General features: G+C 34.7%; 1 protein-coding gene across 1 annotated transcript; it reads left to right on the top strand.

Moving 5' to 3' along the window:
* The first annotated feature begins 4,124 nt into the window (after window positions 1-4,124).
* Window positions 4,125-18,962, top strand: LOC130641158 (MPN domain-containing protein-like). Its single transcript, XM_057447839.1, has 14 exons — window positions 4,125-4,336; window positions 5,015-5,193; window positions 5,879-6,025; window positions 10,200-10,301; window positions 10,696-10,967; window positions 11,065-11,126; window positions 11,620-11,683; window positions 11,763-11,859; window positions 12,575-12,647; window positions 16,176-16,255; window positions 17,257-17,419; window positions 18,237-18,391; window positions 18,481-18,573; window positions 18,765-18,962. The coding sequence occupies exons 1-14, from the start codon at window positions 4,165-4,167 to the stop codon at window positions 18,852-18,854; spliced, it is 1,749 nt and encodes a 582-aa protein (XP_057303822.1). The 5' UTR covers window positions 4,125-4,164; the 3' UTR covers window positions 18,855-18,962.
* Window positions 18,963-19,280: the final 318 nt, after the last annotated feature.

Below are 19,280 nucleotides of genomic sequence, written 5' to 3'. Positions count from 1 at the left end.
GCTTTTATGGACATTTAAAAGTTCTTGTTGGACATACTTGACACTATGGGTCAAAGTCAAAACGTGTCTCAGCTTGCTTTTTAAGGCAATCTTCGATGAGAATGTTTCCAAGAAACAGCTTTAGCTAGGTGTATAGCTTAGCTACATCAATGAAGTTAATAAAAAAATTAGAAACAACTTACTCCAAATTCATTAACCTATCTATCATAGCAGATGTATCAGATAAAGCAGGAAGCACGATTTCGTCGGACGAACTGTTTATAAAAAAGGAAGACATATTTTAAAAAATAACTAACGAGCAGCATAGGCAGTACTTTCATTTACTTGTTACTGTTTTTGTCTTGTTTTGCACGTGCTTACTACAAAGCCATGAGGTTCGTTGTTAAGGTCTGGACATATATACCAGGTAATCGTTAATTCTCTAGAAATTAACCAAGCTGGGCAACATACCGTACTTCCCGCGTGTTTAAGTTTAAAACGCGTTTTTGTTTCGCATAGTTCTTGAGTAATCTCCAGTTTTCTCGTAATCTTAAGATAACTTTAGTTATCTTAAGATAACTTTAGTTAACTTAAGATAGCGCTAACATCAAAGGTAGAAAAGTCGTTAATGTTACCATGATCAAGAAATCTTACAATATTTCTCTGATAATTTGTTATCTTAAGATTACTCGAGTTATCTTACAATCAGAACATTAATGTGAATATGCACGCATTCCAAAGTCACATTAATAGAGTTATCTTAAGATAACATTTGTTATCTTAAGATAACTGTATTAATGTGACTTTGGAGTGCCATAGCCTTGTGCAGCATAAATATATATTGTTCAACAGGCTAATTAAATATGGTACTGAAGCTGTGGTACACTTGCTGCCTCTCCCCATCCCCCCCCCTCCCCCCAATCTTTTCCCCTTTTCGTTTGCTATAATTCATTTAACATCCTACTCGAAATTTCCCTAGGATTTTAATTTGCCTTCCTCTTTTTGACTTTTGTAACCAGCTTGTTAAAAGCTTAGCTAGCCCTTTTATAATTCAAACAGTTTTCATCTGTATTTAAACACTTCTCTTCTATATTTTGACACTTCTATTTACTACTCTTTGCATGTGTCCTAGCCATAGATTAGTGGTTATAGCTCTCATACTCTGTGCGGGAGACCAGGGTTAGATTCCTCTTGACGGTGAGTCAACATGGGTGAGTGAATGTTACCATAGCCCCGGGTTAACCCAAGTCATGTGAGGAAAATTGGGGAGATGGCACACTGAGTGGGCTTTTGGATGTTGCCAGGAGTTGTCTAGTAGAGCGCTGGCATTAATTAGGTCTACGTAGCTCAAAATGAGCAAATACTTTAGGACTCTCCATCTAAGCAATGGCCCCTCCTGGAAATAATAGACAGGGTATATCCCTCAATATATATTTGTTAGGTTAGCCATGTAAAATATGCACATCTATCTATCTGTTTTATCAATATTGAAAGGGTGCTGCATGCATCAAGGTTAAACTTGAGCAGACAGTAATGCAAGTTAGAAATAGGACGCAGAGAAAAATAGAAGCCTACAAATTCCTGCATCGGACCAATATATCCTTCTTTTTATAAGAATATAAAGCTGGGATATATATAAAGATAAAAACAATAGGTCTTTTTTTAGAACAATAGAAAATAATAACCAAATAGAATAATGATCAGCTTTGTTAGGATTTTTATATTTAAAGAAGTGTTAATAAAGAAGCTCTAGGGACAGCGTAACCTAAAAAAAGAGTGCGCACCTAAGCCAGAATTTGCTCAGGGTCTATCTAACCCTATTTTTTTCCTTTTTTTTTGTATTGATCAAAACATGTAGTAAAAAGTTTTTATCTTTATATAAGACGATGTCGTAGAAGATGACGTCTAAGTAGGTTTTATTTAAAAAACACAAAATGGCACCTTTTGACAGGAAAGCGTGTTTTACATAGAGGAAAATGCGGCTTTATATCAATTTGCTTTAAAGCTTACCTCCCGAGAAAAATCAAGTTGACCTAAATCGATTCATAACATCTTCAGAAAAAACAATTTAACGTTTATTTTATTAAAATCACTACAGTACTCAAGAAACCAGACAATGTTTATCTCATGTTTTTAAGCCTTCACCTCACTTGTTCGCCATTTTGCAAGTGAGCATTTAAGAGTATAATTATGCGCCTGACGTCACTAGTTAGAAGCTCACATTCGGACCCCCGGATGAGAGGCGAAACTTTGCGGATGTGATATGATGTGTTTTGTAAAAAAAAGTTCCACACGTTGATGAATAAGGATGAATCCTTTTTTTAAATAGTAATATGGCTTCTTGCCCACTTACCTAGTTGTCTTAACCACCAAAAGAAACAAGGTGTATTTTTTTTCAACTTTCCCAAAGATCCAAAACAACAAACTATATGGATCAAACTGATCAAGAGAGAGGATACGCTTTCAAAGAATTTTAAGATCTGCGAAGCTTATTTTACTTCTGAGTTCTTTGACTTTAGAACTGAGTTTGAAAGAAAAAGACAAAAAGAAGAAGGTTAGAAGATTTTTTCATTTTTATCGTTATTCATCGAACTCATGCGCTATTATCTAATTCGAATACGTTTACATATCAAAACTCACTGATCAAATAAAAAATATTCGCGGATTCTAACCCGCAATAGCAACGACACTCTGCTTCGCTCGTCATTATCTTACACTTTCCACACTTGCACCACGTCCTTACAGCAACAGCAACACGTGAAGCGACTTCTTCTTGAATAGTATCCTCATCACAGCTCTCCCAACTGAAATCCGAGTCAGTGCTTGGTTTAGTATTTCGCCTGATAGGCTCAAATTGAAATTCTACAACATTTTCCCTGTCGCTCTTTTTTTCTTTTTTTGCGTCACAGCTTCTTGGTATTGCAATTGAATGATAATTTCCCAACCGAAGTTAGTATTCATTTTCAAAGTTTCCTGATATTTTCACGGGGGTAAACATACTCATTACCAATGATTTTTACTATTAAAGTTTGAGTAAAAAATTTCAATGCAGAAGATGATTTACGATCTTCTAACAGGTGACGTCAGAGCACTCAAGGTGAAGAAATTTATAAAACAACATTGCGGATATTTTACCTCGTGTCGGAGGTGAATTTTTGAATCTTTGAATAGGCATTATTAACTTATAAGTGCGAATTAAGGAAAATAAACTTTATATTCATAAATCACGTATGAATATGAGCCAATTTAGGTCAACTTAATTTTTCTCGGGAGGTATGCTTTAATGTTTTAAATTTCACTTAAGGAATGTTAAATTACTAATTCTTAACATATATAGTATTAAAAGGATAAGATGACCTTTTTTTAAAGTGGGAGGTAAACTTTAATGTTTATTTGCATTTAATTTTTATAATTACTAATTACTTGGAAAGAATGGAGGAGGATAATTGGGTAAGAAAGTGTAGAGACTTGATAGTTCCTGGGGCAAAGCCCAGAGGCAGACCGAGAAAGACTTGCCAGGAGGTTATAAGGACAGACTTTATACAGAGGAAGTTGAGTTTAGATCTAACACAGTCTAGATCAGATTGGAAGAGGGTCATTAATATACCCCGTCCAACCCATGCTAGCATGAAAAACGGACGTTAAGCCGAGAATAATAAAAAAAATGATGATGACTTTCAAACTGTGTATATATACAAAGTAAGATATGTTTTTAATCATAGCACAGAGGATAATTTAACAACAAAAAAACTTATCCTTGATGTTTAACATATATTGTTTTAATTTGCCCTTACTTTAAACACTAGTTTTATGTTACCCTGAATTAGATTACCACATGCCAACTTTCTCAAATGTATCAGTGTAATGATAAAAAGTGCCCTTAACGAAATTTTTGTCACCCTTAAGCAAACGCGAGTGTTACATGCACAATGTGTGTGAGTTGACATTAAAAAATATTGAAAGAAAAAAATTCGACTAAACTTACAATTCAATCTTGTAAAAAAATATGCAACTTCAACAATGCAATGTCTTCGTTCTTTTTTATAGTTGTAACAACGTATCAATTATAGCAAATGCTATGTTGAATTTTTAAACTGCTTCAAAAGCTTTAATTATAATTTGTTTTAAGTTTTGCTTATATTAATATCTGTGATTTAATGTGTTTAGTTTGCATAGAAAATATAAATGGAAAAGGCAATATATAGTGAATCATCTTCAGAGACTGAAACTGAAGAAGATGAGGAAAGTGAAGACCAAGAAGATGAAGAAGATACTAAAAAAACAGCTGTTTCAAACAAGGGTAGCAATAAAAGTAAAGTCCAAAACAAGAAATCACCACCAGTGAAATCTCCAACAGGTATTTTATATGTACAAAAAATTTTACAATGGAAAAGCACATTTGTAACAATGGAAATTCCTAATTCAATTTTAACATTAGAAAACTAACATTGTGTTGAAAACTTATCACTCGATCACAATATGTCTAAAAGCGCAAATCATTTTTACTTAGTGGGGTGTGATTTTCATTGAATCCCAAGGCCAAGTAAAGGCATGCATCAATTTTTACTTACAGTCAAGCTGTGTATGGTGTTTTTCAGGTTCAAATTCAAGACAGTTCCAGGCTGTTATAACTTAGTAACACTACTTAAAATATTCCACCATAATTTTGATTGTAATATCAGAAAGTTATTATTAGTCTAGATTTGTAGTGAACCAAAAAATAAATCGGAATACTATATTTTGTACCATTTTGTAAAATTTTATGTTAAAACACCTCAGTCTATATCATGTGGGAATTATTTTTTTATGTGACTACTTTTATTAAGGAGATTTAAATATCGCAAAGGAATTGAGAAATTGGGATTGGTTTTATATTTCTTTTATTTCTTTTTAATTTTGAGTTTTCAAAGTGTGTATTATTCTGTGGAATATTGGAGATTAAGGTTTGGGCAAATATATATCGACATTTAAATACCCTGGTCATTAAACTTTCAGATAAGCTTTACTTATTATTTATTGCTTTATGAAATATCAGGTCAAAAAAAGATTTCCCCTCCAAAAGTAAAAGAAGAAAAAGAAACCAAGCCAATTTCTGTTAAAAAGAAGCAACCAGGACGAAGCTCTCTTCTCACTGGACGTGGTGTAACAACACAAATGCTCATTGATGAACAAATCTTAGATCCTGGCGAAAAATGTCTGACTATAAATTACCTCGTGAGTATTTTATTTCATTCATTTTAGATGCAGAATTTCAAATTAGTTTTTGTCAAATATCCTTTATAAAACATGTTGCTATGGGTATACCTTGTAACTTTTTAAATCTGAAATATCTTTATCTTCAAATCTGAATAAATATATTTTATTAAAGAACAAGTTCAAAGTCAGTTGTTTGAAACAAGCCTTTCTAATTCACGTTGGCACACAGCAATTGCTGACTCAGATGCTAATGTGTGAACTAGTCAAACAGGGCATATAACATATCACATCAGCAAAAAATGTGAAAAAATTTAGGCACTGGAATTCAAGTTTGCAAGTTGAACATTAAAAACTGCAGAATAAAAAATTTCTATGCGAATGAACACATTTTATTTTTGAAACTCCAGTATTAAAGTTTGAACCAGTCACTGTTTTAGTCATGTCTTCTTCCAAAAATAGAATTTTTACTCAATTCACAACAAAACCATAAATATAGCTAAATATGCATGCTAAATTTATAATAAACTTTAGTACATTCAAATTAACATTGCACAGTTGTACTACAGGTGAGAAACAAGTGTAGTCTTCAAACGCAATTTGTTATATTGGTTTTGTAGTGTAAATTCAAAAAAAGATTTAATTTTTCAAGGAAGTTGAATAAGAATTTTTTTACTCCATTATAAAAACTTCTTTTACTTTTTAGGGTAGAAAATTTGTTGGAGATCTCAACACTGATGGAACAATCAAATGTCACAATGCCAATCAAAACTTCAGTTCACCTTCAGCCTGGGCTATGTATTGTAAGAAGCAAGTAAACCCTGACAAAAAATCTGGGTGTGGCTGGGCATCTGTAAGTTTTTGTGTTGTGTGTTTTAGTAAGAGGCCAGCACTAAGAAAGCACAAGAGCTTGCAGAATTAGAAAAATAAACAGTATGGCTAAGTTTAGGCTTTGTGTGCGTGTGTTTAGGTTTTTTGATGTTAGAATATTTCTGTCTTAATCACTCACTTAGAAAAGATGCTGTGTGCAAACCCTATATTTTTTTATAATTTTTTTTATTTTAACAAATGGTGAAGGGTCCTTTAGGAGACAAGAGAGGAGTTGAACGTCATACCTTAGTTACCTCCACCATACCTTAGTTTAAAGGGCCGATTGTGGAAGTCCCATGAAATGCCACATAGTGATGGTGTCACTTTAAAAAAACACCCAGTCTGGTCTGTGAACGGTTGGCGCTAGGAAGGGCATCCAGCTGTAAAACAATGCCAAAACTCTTTATTAATGGCCGTAAGAATAGTTTATCAGATAAACTGCGTAAACGGGGCTGGAACTCTAAGGAGTGAAGGTGTCGCGCACGGTAAGACAGATGTCAGGTGTGAGCATCGTCAGACCGTTACCCAGCTATCACATCACAAGGTAGATAACACTAGTTGAGGATGGCTAGTGTAAATGTTGGTACTCTGAGAGGTAGAGCAGGTAAGTAGTTGAAATGTTAGAACGTAGATCTGTTGATATGTGTTGTGTTCAGGAAGTCAGGTGGAGAGGAGCTTCTGTGAGATTTGTGGACTGTAGGAGGGCAAGGTGTAAGCTTTTTTGGATTGGCAATAGTGATGGATATGGAGGAGTTGGCATATTCGTTGCAGAGAAGTGGGTAGAAAAAGTAATAGTTGTTATGCGTGTGAATAGTCGTATTATAGTGTTAAAGTTTTTGATAGGCAATAGGATTGTCACTTTTCTGTCAGTTTATGCTCCACAGTGTGGACTCAGTGAGGAAGATAAAGATAAGTTTTATGATGAGTTAATAGCAGTCACATCAAAGTTTGGAGACACTGAACTTGTCATGGTTGGCGGCGACTTTAATGGTCATGTTGGGAAGTCATCTGAAGGTTATAGAGGTGTGCATGGAGGCTATGGATTCGGGAGCAAAAATAAGGAAGGGGAGAGATTGCTTGAGTTTGGAATGGCAACGGACATGGTGGTTTGCAACACATCATTCAGTAAGAGACAGAGTAGACTGATAACATATGAGTCAGGTGGTTTTAAGACACAGATAGATTACTTCCTGGTTAGAAAGTCAGACAAGAAAGTGGTGAAGGACGTGAAAGTTATATCGGGGGGAGAGTGCGTTTCCCAGCATAGGTTGCTGGTTTGTGATATTATCTGGAGGAGTGTAAAAAAAGCCAAGGGAAAGTACAGGCCCCGTCGTAAAGTCTGGAAGCTGAAGGAAGAGATTGTAGCAAGACAATTTAGTGCAAAAGTTCAGCAGTTAGCCCACAATGGTCAATGTGATAGTGACAATGTTGAAAGTACTTGGACTACTTTGAAAAATTGTCTTCTAGAAGCTTCTGATGATACCTGTGGGTGGAAAAAGGACCAGCTAGACATAGACAGACCTGGTGGTGGAATAATGAGGTTGACCAGTGTATAAAGGAAAAGAGGAAACTTTGGAAAGAGTGGAAGTCAGGTGGTAGTAAAAATATTTACTTAGAAGCTAAGCGTCGTGCTCGTACAGCAGTGTATAAGGCAAAATCAGAAGCAGAGAGAAACAGATTTGCAGATGTGTTAAGAAGGGAAGACCAGCGCAATGAGGTATTCCAGATAGCAAAGCAAATGAAGAAGAGTAACCAAGATGTTGTAGGTGAGAAGTGTATACGTAATGATGAAGGTGTTTTGGCTAGCACAGAGGAGGAGAAAAGGGTAGCTTGGAAGAATCATTATCAGAGGTTGCTTAACACTAAGTTTGATTGGGATGAGGGTAATTTGTCTGATGATGATGTTGTAGAAGGTCCAGCTATGCAGATCAAGACAGAATGGGTAGTAGAGGCTATTAGGAAATTGAAGATTGGCAAGGCTGCAGGAGTATCAGGTATTGTTGCAGAGATGGTAAAAGCATCTGGATATATCGGAGTTGAGCTTATTACAAGTCTTGCTAACCAGATTATAAAGGATGGTGCTATTCCGAGTGAGTGGCAGTCGAGTGTAATAGTGAATTGTTTCAAGGGCAAGGGTGATGCATTAGAAAGGGGTAACTATAGAGGTTTGAAGTTGGTTGATCAAGTAATGAAAGTTATTGAAAGAGTGATTGATAAGTTACTTAGAGAAAGGATTGATATGGATAAGATGCAATTTGGTTTTGTTCCAGGGCGTGGCACTACAGATTCAATATTTTTACTCGGACAGCTTCAGGAAAAGTATTTAGGAAAGAGAAAGAATTTCTATTTTGCGTTTGTAGATTTAGAGAAAGCTTTTGATAGAGTGCCACGTAAAGTTATTTGGTGGGCTATGAGAAAATTAGGTGTGGATGAGTGGCTAGTTACGATGGTACAGTCTATTTACAGCAATGCTAGAAGTCGTGTCAGGATTAACGATTCACTTAGTGATGAATTTAGTGTAAATGTTGGTGTACATCAGGGTTCTGTACTTAGTCCTTTGTTGTTTGTTCTAGTCTTAGAAGCACTGTCGATGGAGTTCAGAACAGGTTGTCCATGGGAGTTATTGTATGCAGATGATTTGGTTCTCATAGCAGAGTCGATGGAAGAATTAGTTGAAAAGTTTGAGAAGTGGAAGAAAGGACTAGAAGAGAAAGGGCTAAAGGTAAACACAGCAAAGTCTAAAGTCATGATTAGTAGCATTGCAGCCAAGTGTGACCTTGTAGTTGGAAAGTGGCCTTGTGGAGTTTGCAGGAAAGGGGTTGGTAGTAACTCAATTTTTTGTCAGACTTCCAAGCATTGGGTACATAAGAAGTGCAGTAGTATTAGTGGAAGGTTAAGAGCTGACATTCAGTTTGTATGCAAGCGTTGCAAAGGTGAGATTATAGAGAATGAAGTATTTCCAGCTTTAATGATGTACAACAGTGGCTCGTTAGAGATAGTGGAGAACTTCTGTTACTTAGGTGATATGTTGAGCAGTGAAGGGGGTGTTGGAAGAAGTGTTACTTGCAGGATAGGTTCTGCTTGGAAAAGGTTCAGAGAGTTACTTCCTTTGTTGACTAGCAGAGTCTTGTCAATTGAGGTAAAAGGTAGGTTGTATGAGGCCTGTGTAAGAAGTGTTATGTTGTACGGTAGTGAGACATCAGTGAAGCAGGAAGATCTTGACGGTTTAGATAGGAATGATATGAGAATGGTTAGGTGGATGTGTAACGCCAGTCTGAGAGACAGAAAGAGTTCAGATGAGCTAAGAAGCAGGCTAAGTCTCCGTAGAATTAAAGATGTTATCCAGATAAGAAGATTGAATTGGCTGGGGCACTTGGAAAGAATGGAGGAGGCTAATTGGGTAAGTAAGTGTAGAGACTTGATAGTTCCTGGGGCAAAGCCCAGAGGCAGACCGAGAAAGATTTGGCAGGAGGTTATAAGGACAGACTTGATACAGAGGAAGTTGAGTTTAGATCTAACACAGTCTAGATCAGATTGGAAGAGGGTCATTAATATACCCCGTCCAACCCATGCTAGCATGGAAAACGGACGTTAAGCCGAGAAAGAAGAAGAAGAAGAAGAAGAAGAAATGGCCAACCCCCAAAAACTTATCTTCACTGTTCATAAAACAACTAATTGAATAGCCTTTGTGTTGTTAGTGCAACAAATCAGCAGCAAAATAACTATTGGAAATAACTTGAATCAACATATGCTGCTAGCTTTAAAAATATGTGCAAAGGTTGCTTAGCTAAACTGTTTATCTGGGAAAGTGAATTTGTTTTGTTAAAACATGCAGTTTTGCTAAGAAACAGCATTTTGTAACCTCTGTGCTGCATTTTTGCAATTGAATTCAAATATTTTTATTTATATCTCAATTTAAAATTAGACAAAATATTAGGTCAGACTTTCTGGGACAACGTAGAAAATTTTCAAAATCAACTTGTTAGAAAATATTTCTTCAAATAGATATCATGATTACGGTCTTCCACTTACCATTTCCTTTTTTGAGATAAAAGATAGAAGAAGCACTAGGTGATGTACAAAGAAAAGTTTTATTTAGCTAATTTTAGGAGAAGCTTTTTTTAAACTATCATTTACTTTAACTACATATCCTTTAGGTGAAATACAAAGGCAGGAAGCTTGACGAATTCAAATCAACATGGTTTAGAAAACAGAAGATAGCACAAGCTGTTGCAGCGTCTTCAGAAAAGGATACTGTGGTATGCCTTTTTGCTATGTAACCTTAAAACTCTTTCTTTACATTCTCCATACATTCTTGTCAATACTTCGGTAAGAGAAATGTTTTTAATGTGAAAGCAAAGGTTATTTATGATTTGTATTGGCCACATATAGCAATTGTTTTCAATTTGTTGTAAATAAACGTTGTTGACTGATTAAGTAATGAGAAAAATCGAGGTATGTTTGAAGGATGCCGTTACTTAAATTAATTTGCTGTGCACTATAAAAAAAGGGTTTTAGGATTTGGTTTAATGTGCCCGTTCGTCAACAAATTTAATATGCTTTTTTGCTATTTTTTAAACGCTATTCAGAAGATGGAAAAAGTCGATGTTCCTAAATGATTGTTCTGAGTTAGTTGTTTTTTATTTCTCAAAGGAGTATACTTCTCCAATGAAAATTGATATCAAAAGTTCCAAACCAACAAGAAGTCCAGCAAAGGGTCGTCTTAAAAGCCCTCTAGTAAAAAGTCCTTCACAAGATCGTGAACTACCATCTGGCTATGTTCCTCCTACTCAAAATTATCTAACCTTTAGTGAAGCATTAAAAGCAGTACAAACTGGGAAACCAGTTAATACTTTCTCGAGAATGGCTGAAAGAAGTGCTACGCTAAATACAGACACGAAAATGTCTGTGCAAGCCAATTCTCAGTAAGTTTACTATCTTTTTGGGGAAACCCGTGTTATGAGTTGAAATACACACTGCTGTATTAATCGTGGTTAAATTTCATTCTTTTCTGCGTTGTAGAAAACCATCAAGTCCTGGTGGTTATGAATCCAGTACTGTATATCACACATCACAACAAAAAGGTAGAAGAGTGGGTTAAAACATTATTTATAATTAATTCACTAGAATACGACAATAAAGTAAAATAGGATATTTTAATAATGTTTGATTTTAATGTCTTTTTTCCACAATGTTAAACCTTACACAATTTTTTATAGAACCTATTTTTTTAAGCATTTTTCGGCTGCACTTAGCACCTTAAAAATTTAAACTTGAAACAAGTTCTTTACTATATAAAAAGTTTGCCTCCAGTTCCTTTTCTCCCCCCTCTTTGTCGAATATAACTAGAAAACAGGATAACTGTTGATAGCTTTCAAAAAACTCGTCTTGACAGTCACTTGGTTAAAAAAACAAACACAAAAAGTAACGCATAGTGTCTCCTTTTAATGTTTGAAGGCTATCAAAAAATTTGTTATACAGAATCGCTGAACCAATTTCTTGAAATGATAGTTGAGGACGCAGATAAAACAGAGGGCTAAAGCGTTGTTTTGATTTTTATACCTTTTTTTTCTTCAGTTCCAAGAAAAAGAGTTAATCGAACAAGGATATCCGTCAAACATTCGATGATTCAACCGGACAGGTAGTTGTCACTTTATTAACCGGAAATTTACTAAACTTGTTAAACCGGTACAGTTTTTAACATTAAATGATTTTTTAAGCGACCCAACGACACTGGTGGAGTGTGCACAGTTTCAATCTACTGGAAAGATACAACCCTTCTCCATCGCTATTTCAACCAGCGCTCTTTTACTTATCGTAAGTTCGCTTAAAATTTGGTGTGTGTAGTTTTTATCGAAGTATGTGGGGTTATTGCAGCTTGTCTTATTTATTAACGGACTATTACACACAATTTAAAAATCTAAACAACCCAAATGCAAGATGGCCAGCAATCTGGAAAAGCTGGAAAAGTCAGGGGGATGTGAGAGAATTTAGTTTCTTTTTGTAAAATTCATAAAATTTTATTCCGTAAAACTCAGTTCTCAATTATGCAAGTTGAAATTGAACCGTTGTAAAGATAAAATTAAAATGATTTGATTTGTTCGCAGAGCATTTTCATAGGGTATCATATGACGTCATACTGGAAACCATTTTCTTTTTTATTTATAAACAATTTTTCAAATTTGTTTTGTAAAGTTTTTAAAGTTCTAAATCAAATGTTTCACTATTTCTATAAGACCGCGATTCATTTTTATATCTTTTGGCACATGTATTTAAAGCTGTTTGACATAAAATAAGTCAAAAAACCCAACTGAACATCGAAGGCGTGCTCTGCCCTATAGTGCTCTTGATACGTTGCTTCTTTTTACTCCACGTCTGATTACTATACCCAATCTGTACATTTACGACTTGAAACCTTGCAATTGGAGAATTGTTACCTAACTGTTACGTAAGTTCTTTACGATGTGATTTGTTTTGTGTGTAATTTGTTTCTTTGTTTTGTGTGTAATTTTTTCCTTGGTTTTGTATGTAGGACTTTCATTGTCATTTGACAACAGTAGAAGTATCCGGCTATCTTGCTGGTAAATGGGATGCCAGTAGACAGCGTATGTATAGCTAGCTTTTTAACTAGATAAATTGAAGTATTGTCAGGTGCCTGTTATAAGAGCGAAATTTATTGTTTCTGCAGTAAATAAATTCTTTGGTTTACTCGTACGCAAACAATTTTTCCGAAGCTACAATACAAAATTTCCGGGTAGGAGGAAATTTTACTCAGTTTCGAAGAAAAATTTCAGTGAAATTAATACTCAGGAATTTAGGTTAAATTTGCAAAAGTTTCTACAAATAAAGTGCACGATTTTGAAAAACATTTTGCCGCTGTATACTTTATTTGGAGAAAATTTTGGGAGAGAAACTTTCGCGAGTCCAAAAACTCGATAAATTTTTTGGATAAATTTTCGCGAATCTACAATTAAAAAGTTTTGGCGAGATAAACTTTCGCGAAATCTGAAATTGGAAAGTTTTGGCGAGATAAACTTTCGCGATTCGTGATTTTTTATGTTCTTATATAAAGTGGCCTATATTTCTTATGACAGAAAAGTGTTTTTAACGATGTAATTTTCTCTGTATATAAAAACTTCTATTTACAAATTGACTTTATCGTCAAAATCACAAAACAGATCAAACACAATTCTAGGCTTGTCTTCTTCCGTCTCCCACGGATCGTCGTCATGGTCTTCTTCGCCAGTAACTCGGTTATAAGCCATACACAAATTTTTTTATTCCTTAGTTTATTCCAATCTCGTTCCCAGCGCAGGGGAGAATCTAGCAAATTTTTTAGTCGGTCATGATGCTGTGCATCATGACCTACTAAGAATATTTGAATATACAGTTGGGGGTCTTTGGGTGCGCTGTAAGCCCCCCAAGCAGGGCCTGGGGCGGCGGTCCAGAAAGTTTCGCTAAATCGGGCTTTGCGAACCCTGAAATAGGTTTAAACGGGAACAAAAAACAACCTCGTATACAGACGTTTTAGACATTGATAACCGAAACGAAACATTCTCATAAATATCGCAGCCCCGTATAAACACTTTAAATAAAAAACAAAAAGCCCTGCGGCTTGAAGATTTCGTCATTAGCCCGGAAGATTCTAAAATTTGAAGTAGACCTTGAAAACGGAGAATAACGGGGTAAACAAATCATTGAGTATCTAATTCTCAATTATTATTGTGACTAACTTGCAATGTTAAAATACAACTTAATATATAAAAAATTAAAAATAATAATTTTTACATACATATAGTATTCTAAAATAATAGTAAAAACTTTAACTGATATTTTGCAATACTGATCTAAAAAATTCTGGAAATTCCGGGATACAAATCTTGTTATATATGAACATGATTCAAATGTAATAACTTTTAAACAAGTTTAATTTTAATGAATTATTTTCAATTAATTCAGCAATAAATACATATTAACATTTGAATATTTCAGTTTTTAGGCCTTTAAAATTTACTCTCTTGTTAACGATTCCTTGAAAATGTTGATGGCGCATGGTTGGATAACAGCTAATCTGAAAAAGAAAGTACGATTTAAAATAAGTAACAAGAACACAATTTTACCATAAACTGGATTAACACCAGGTTGTTTAATTATCTCTTTAACCTCTCTTTGCCTCTTTAATTTAAGGAGGGAATTAAAAAGATACAAATCAATGCCATGTGATGCACAAGTTATAAATACATGTATAAATCTGTGGACGATATATTCAGGATGTATTGTGTCGAAATCGATTAATATTGAATTCAACAAATTTTATCGTTTATTATCCAAATTCTCGAATTTGAAATTCTTTTTGGAGAGTCTGATTAGTTGCAGTTTTTCATTTTGAAGAAAAGAATCAGTCATTGTTTTGTTTGACAAATCCAAAAAGTTGAAATTTCAAATTGAAACAAAAAAAAGGCAAACAAAGAATTAATAAAATTGTCAGATTTTTTGCAAGATGTTTAATTATCCTGCATCGGTTAATTATATATATTCTGTTACATGCTAATTATCAGTTCACCCTGACTGTTTGATGCAAGAAGTAGCATCACAAAGTGTCGTTTTGAAAGTTGTTTTAGCCCCCTTTTTCCTAAAAGAACAGGAGTTAGGTGTCCAGCCCCTCATGGAAAAACTACGTAAAGCAAAACAAAGGTTTTTGTTGCTGACGAGTTAAGAAAAAACGCACTCTAATCAGAGCACTATTTTGTGTAGCTAGCTTGATAACTAGTAAAAAGTCAGCACCAATCAAAGAGATCCAAATCAGTACCAAAAGCTGAGATAGCTAGCTATCTAGCCAGCCAGCCAACCAGCACACTTTTCCCACTTATATATAAATTAATTCTTACCTGATAAAATGCATGAATTTTAAAAAAATAGCATTTAGCTCCCTAGCTAGCTACATTAATAAAGCTACGATATGGTGGTCATAATAACAAAAACGCATACCTAGCTAATATAGAAACAACAAAAGATAAACATAAACAACTCACTTCGACGTAATTGTACAACTATCCTTCTCTGATTTCACATAGGCAGGAAGGCATACTCTCCATAGCAATTTCTTCGGATAAAACCATAAGTAAGTTGTTTTGCAACACTTAATTAATTTAGCGTATATTTGAGGTAGCTCATCAAAATATACGTTTTTGAAAACTAACTTTACACGCTCTCTCATGCTCTTGCAAGCCATGTTGAGAACGAAAAGAATCTTCCGTATGCCCCACTAATATTTATACCAAAGCGCCTTACAAGCCTTATTAATACATAGAAACTATTTTGACAGGTTTGTTCAAGACTGTCTGACTAAAAATAGATAAGGCCTACATAGGTTGATTATAGTGCACAGTGAAAGCTTCACGGGATAACTTAGAGCCAAGACTGGCTGACTTCAGAATTTCTGACTAAAAATAGGTCAGGCCCACATCGGTTGATTCTAGTCCACGGTGAAAGCCTAACGGGCCAAGACTGGCTAACACAGGTCAGGCCAGCATAGGTTGATCCAACTCGCGTTATGAGATTGTAACGAAAAGTAGCAAAAACAAGGCGGGATATTTCGATCTTCGACAGAATTCCATTTCGATCCTCAGCATTTCTTACTGGGTCGCGTGACAGGGTTGACCTAGTCTAAATCTGTCTCTCTTTTTTATCAGGAGGGCGAGCCAAGTGAGAGTCAAGAAATAACTTTTGAAACCAGCAATTTTTTTTTTAAATTTTAGTGGATAAACTTTCGCGAATCGACAATTTAGAAAATTTGTACTGAATCAACTTTCGCGAATGGCCATTTTTAAAAGTTTCGCGAGATAAAGTTTCGCGAAAAAGGCTAAAATACGCGAAATTTGCGAAAGTTTCTCTCGCGAAAATTTCTCGAATAAAGTACGTGATCGGGTTACTTCATTTAGATCTTTTGCGCAGAAAAAACCCTTCGACCTCAGACAATGTGCGATTTGCATTTGCTTTATAGAGGTTTTTCATTGAAAGAGTGACTGTTATTATGCCGGATCCAAAAAAATTATCCGTTTAAATGTAAATGAATATCAATAATTACCACTTTGCTAGAATAATTCTCGATTTTTTCTGGCTTCTTCTAACAGATCTGCGAGTGACGAAAGCTTACCCATGTCGCTATGATGATTCGTTCAAAGAAAAAGATGTAGAACAAGTTGAAAATGAGGTGGGTACAACTACAGTTTAAATTTTTAAAATGTCTTTTTACCTGGAGAAATAAATCTCCAATTTAGCAAAAAGTCCTATGAAAATAGACATTTTTTAATGATCCTGGTGAATATCTTTTTCTTTATTGCCACGTTTAAAGTGTGTTATTAAGTGTTCAAAATGCTCGAAATGGTGGTTTATTTATAAGGGAAATCTCGCCCATGGTTCTTGTAGTAACATAGTTGAAAATCTTAAATAGTCTTATCTTAAAAATCTTAAATAAAATATGGAGAAAAAACTGCAAAAACATTTTTATTCAGTTATTGTGCTGGTACAACTTATTATACTTACAGTTCTGAGTTCGAATGCTGGCTATTTTCTGCTTATTTTTTTTTTACATTCGTCACGTTTGTTTCTGGAAATTTATCTGTTTTGTGCTTAAGAAATTTTTGACGGGGAGGTGGGGGCGTTTGTTGAAAAAAATTATTTGGATCAATTGATCATTTGGAAAGACGTTGAAATAAAGACTTCACCATTCTTTTTCATAAAAGCATTTAAAATCTTTTTTTTGCAAAGAAACTTTTTTATATATATACATAGGAATTTACGTGTATAGGGACTATTTTAATTTTCAAAACGAGTTATCGATCTTCTACGAGAAATCGATAAATATCGTTAAAAATAACTACTACTGAGTTTCTTCAGAGACTCATTTTATTTTAAAAATAATGAGCTATTATTTTACACGGTGAAAAAATCAGTTTATTTTTGATTTGAGGACACGTGGTCAGCTAACTCAACTAATACGTCAAAAAATCAACAACAGGTCTAGGACAGTCTCGAATTCCATTCCATCTTTTACAGTAGCTATTTTCGCTTTTTTTTTGGTGTACGTACACTTTCTTCGACTGGTGTTCTAGTAAAATGAATTAGAAAATTCAGGATGTTCAGAGCTTGTAACATAATTCTCTGATTTTAATACGTTTTTCATGTTGTGTCAAAACTTATTCGTCTGTTTAGATTTACGAGGACATGGAATCAAAAGGTTACGTACTGCTGGGGTGGTATCACAACCATTCTTTTTGTCAACCCGATCCCAGTTTGAATGATATTAAGAGTCAACTAGGTTATCAAAAAGCTTTAAAGGATGGACACTACGAACCTTGCGTTGGCTTAATTGTATGTAAGTAAGTTATAAATTCTTTGTTCATTGGCCACGGTCAAACTTTTTCCAATTAGAATTTACTCACCCATGGAGGGCAATGTAACCTACAATCCTGGCCAAAATTGTTGATAAAATTTCCAATGCAACATAAGCTTATAAGATAAACAAAGATGCAAGCCCCCCTCTCCCCCCATTTCAATGTTGAAGGCAATGGCTGGCTGTGGGTTGAGTGGCCAACTGCATTTTTCAAACTGTAAAAATGACTTCAACATTGAAATGGGGAAGAGGGGGACTGGAAACTAGCTACTATTCTATAAGTAAAAACCTGCACTGTTTTAGTATACACATACCACAATTTTGCTGGCTAGTTTATGTCAACAAAACAGAGAATCTCTACACATGGGACGACAGAAACAAAAATAATGATAATAAAGATAATAAATCCACATGTGTTTGGCCTTTTCTCAACCAATTTTGGCCAGGATTGTAGCTCTCTCCCTGTTCATATGTGCATGACCTTTTGAAGCCACTCTTTAATTATACCGTTCCCAGGAGTTCCAGAGGTCATGAAATAATAGAAAAAACAAAAAATATTGGTGATTAAGAGGTTTTATAAATTGGAATACAATTCTGTCAGATGTTATAACTTGATCTGTCAACACCTTACGAATAAAATTGTTTATCTTAAAAAAAGTTGTTGTAAAATTGGCACTCATAAAGTGGTTTAACCTGAGGTCGTTCATTTTATTCTGTCGCCCCTGCGCTGCTCTTCACTTACATAACTTATTTTGTAATTGTATGTGATAAATTTGGCTACCCCATTTTGAATTTTTAGCACCTTATGACTCCTACAAAAAGGAATCGCAATTCAATGCATTTTGGGTACGCGAGCCATCCGAATCGAGTCCGAACCAAATCGGGTTACCGTTATCCGTTCGGTTTACCACGCATCAAGATCAGGTGCTAACGCAAGATCTTATCAATGAAATGGTATGCATTTTTTGTTGAGAGTTCACGTTACTTGTAAGAAGAGCGACGGAATATATACAGAAGGGTAAAGGTCGTATGCATTATTTTAGGTTTCATTGGTCAACTTCTATCGCAACACATCAGACGTTGTTAAATTCACTGAAATCTGGTCCGCAGATTCATCGTATCTAGACAAGCTAAAGGTGATACGCTTAAATATTTGATAGTTCTAAATTGATATATTTTGCGCGTAGTGGTGTATTACGGCTCCCTTAAAAAATATATTTGATACCCGATTTATTTGTGCAACTCTTAACACATTTCGCTTTGGATATGAAACAGATTTTTAAGTCCTCAGATTTTAAACATGAAGAACAAAATTTTTTTGTTTCAGCACTCCGTTATCCGGAAGTTTCCACAAGATCAAACCGACGGGAGATTTCTTGATTTCATTCATAAGATGTTAATGGCTGCTTGTAGCTGAAAAATTCAACAACCTAAAGAAATGGTACATTTTAAAAGGTGGGTTATGTCCCATGAAGACAGTAAAACTGAGATCTTTTGTAGTGGGATGGCTGTTTTTGACGAGTAATGAAGATGAAGATGAAATTCGAATAAATTTGAATCCAAAAATAACTGATTGTATGCGAAAATACATTTTTGATATATAATTGATATGATATTCACAGAAAAATGCAATAAAAACTAAAAAAATATAAATTGCAAAAAAAAAAAAAATTCTATCGTTAATATCGTCAATTGAAAACAATGAAGAAACTAGGCATCCTTGTTATGGCTCGGAGAAAATCGGGGATACTTTTTGATTTTTTTTTCTCCCAACCCAAAAAGTATCTGTCAATTCCAAAACAGACAGCAGAGAGACTAGGTTTTTTTCTATAAAATTAATCGT

The sequence above is a fragment of the Hydractinia symbiolongicarpus genome, chromosome 4, assembly GCF_029227915.1.
Source record: "Hydractinia symbiolongicarpus strain clone_291-10 chromosome 4, HSymV2.1, whole genome shotgun sequence".
NCBI lineage: Eukaryota > Metazoa > Cnidaria > Hydrozoa > Anthoathecata > Hydractiniidae > Hydractinia > Hydractinia symbiolongicarpus.
This window is presented reverse-complemented; position numbering and strand designations above follow the sequence as displayed.

What these genes read in the sequence shown, in the direction of transcription:
- LOC130641158 (XM_057447839.1), top strand. Translation starts at nt 4,165, where the DNA reads ATGGAAAAGGCAATATATAGTGAATCATCTTCAGAGACTGAAACTGAA. An exon ending in GTCTGACTATAAATTACCTC is followed by an intron (nt 5,194 to 5,878) that starts GTGAGTATTTTA and finishes TTTACTTTTTAG; the next exon opens with GGTAGAAAATTTGTTGGAGA. An exon ending in CGTATCTAGACAAGCTAAAG is followed by an intron (nt 18,574 to 18,764) that starts GTGATACGCTTA and finishes TTTTTGTTTCAG; the next exon opens with CACTCCGTTATCCGGAAGTT.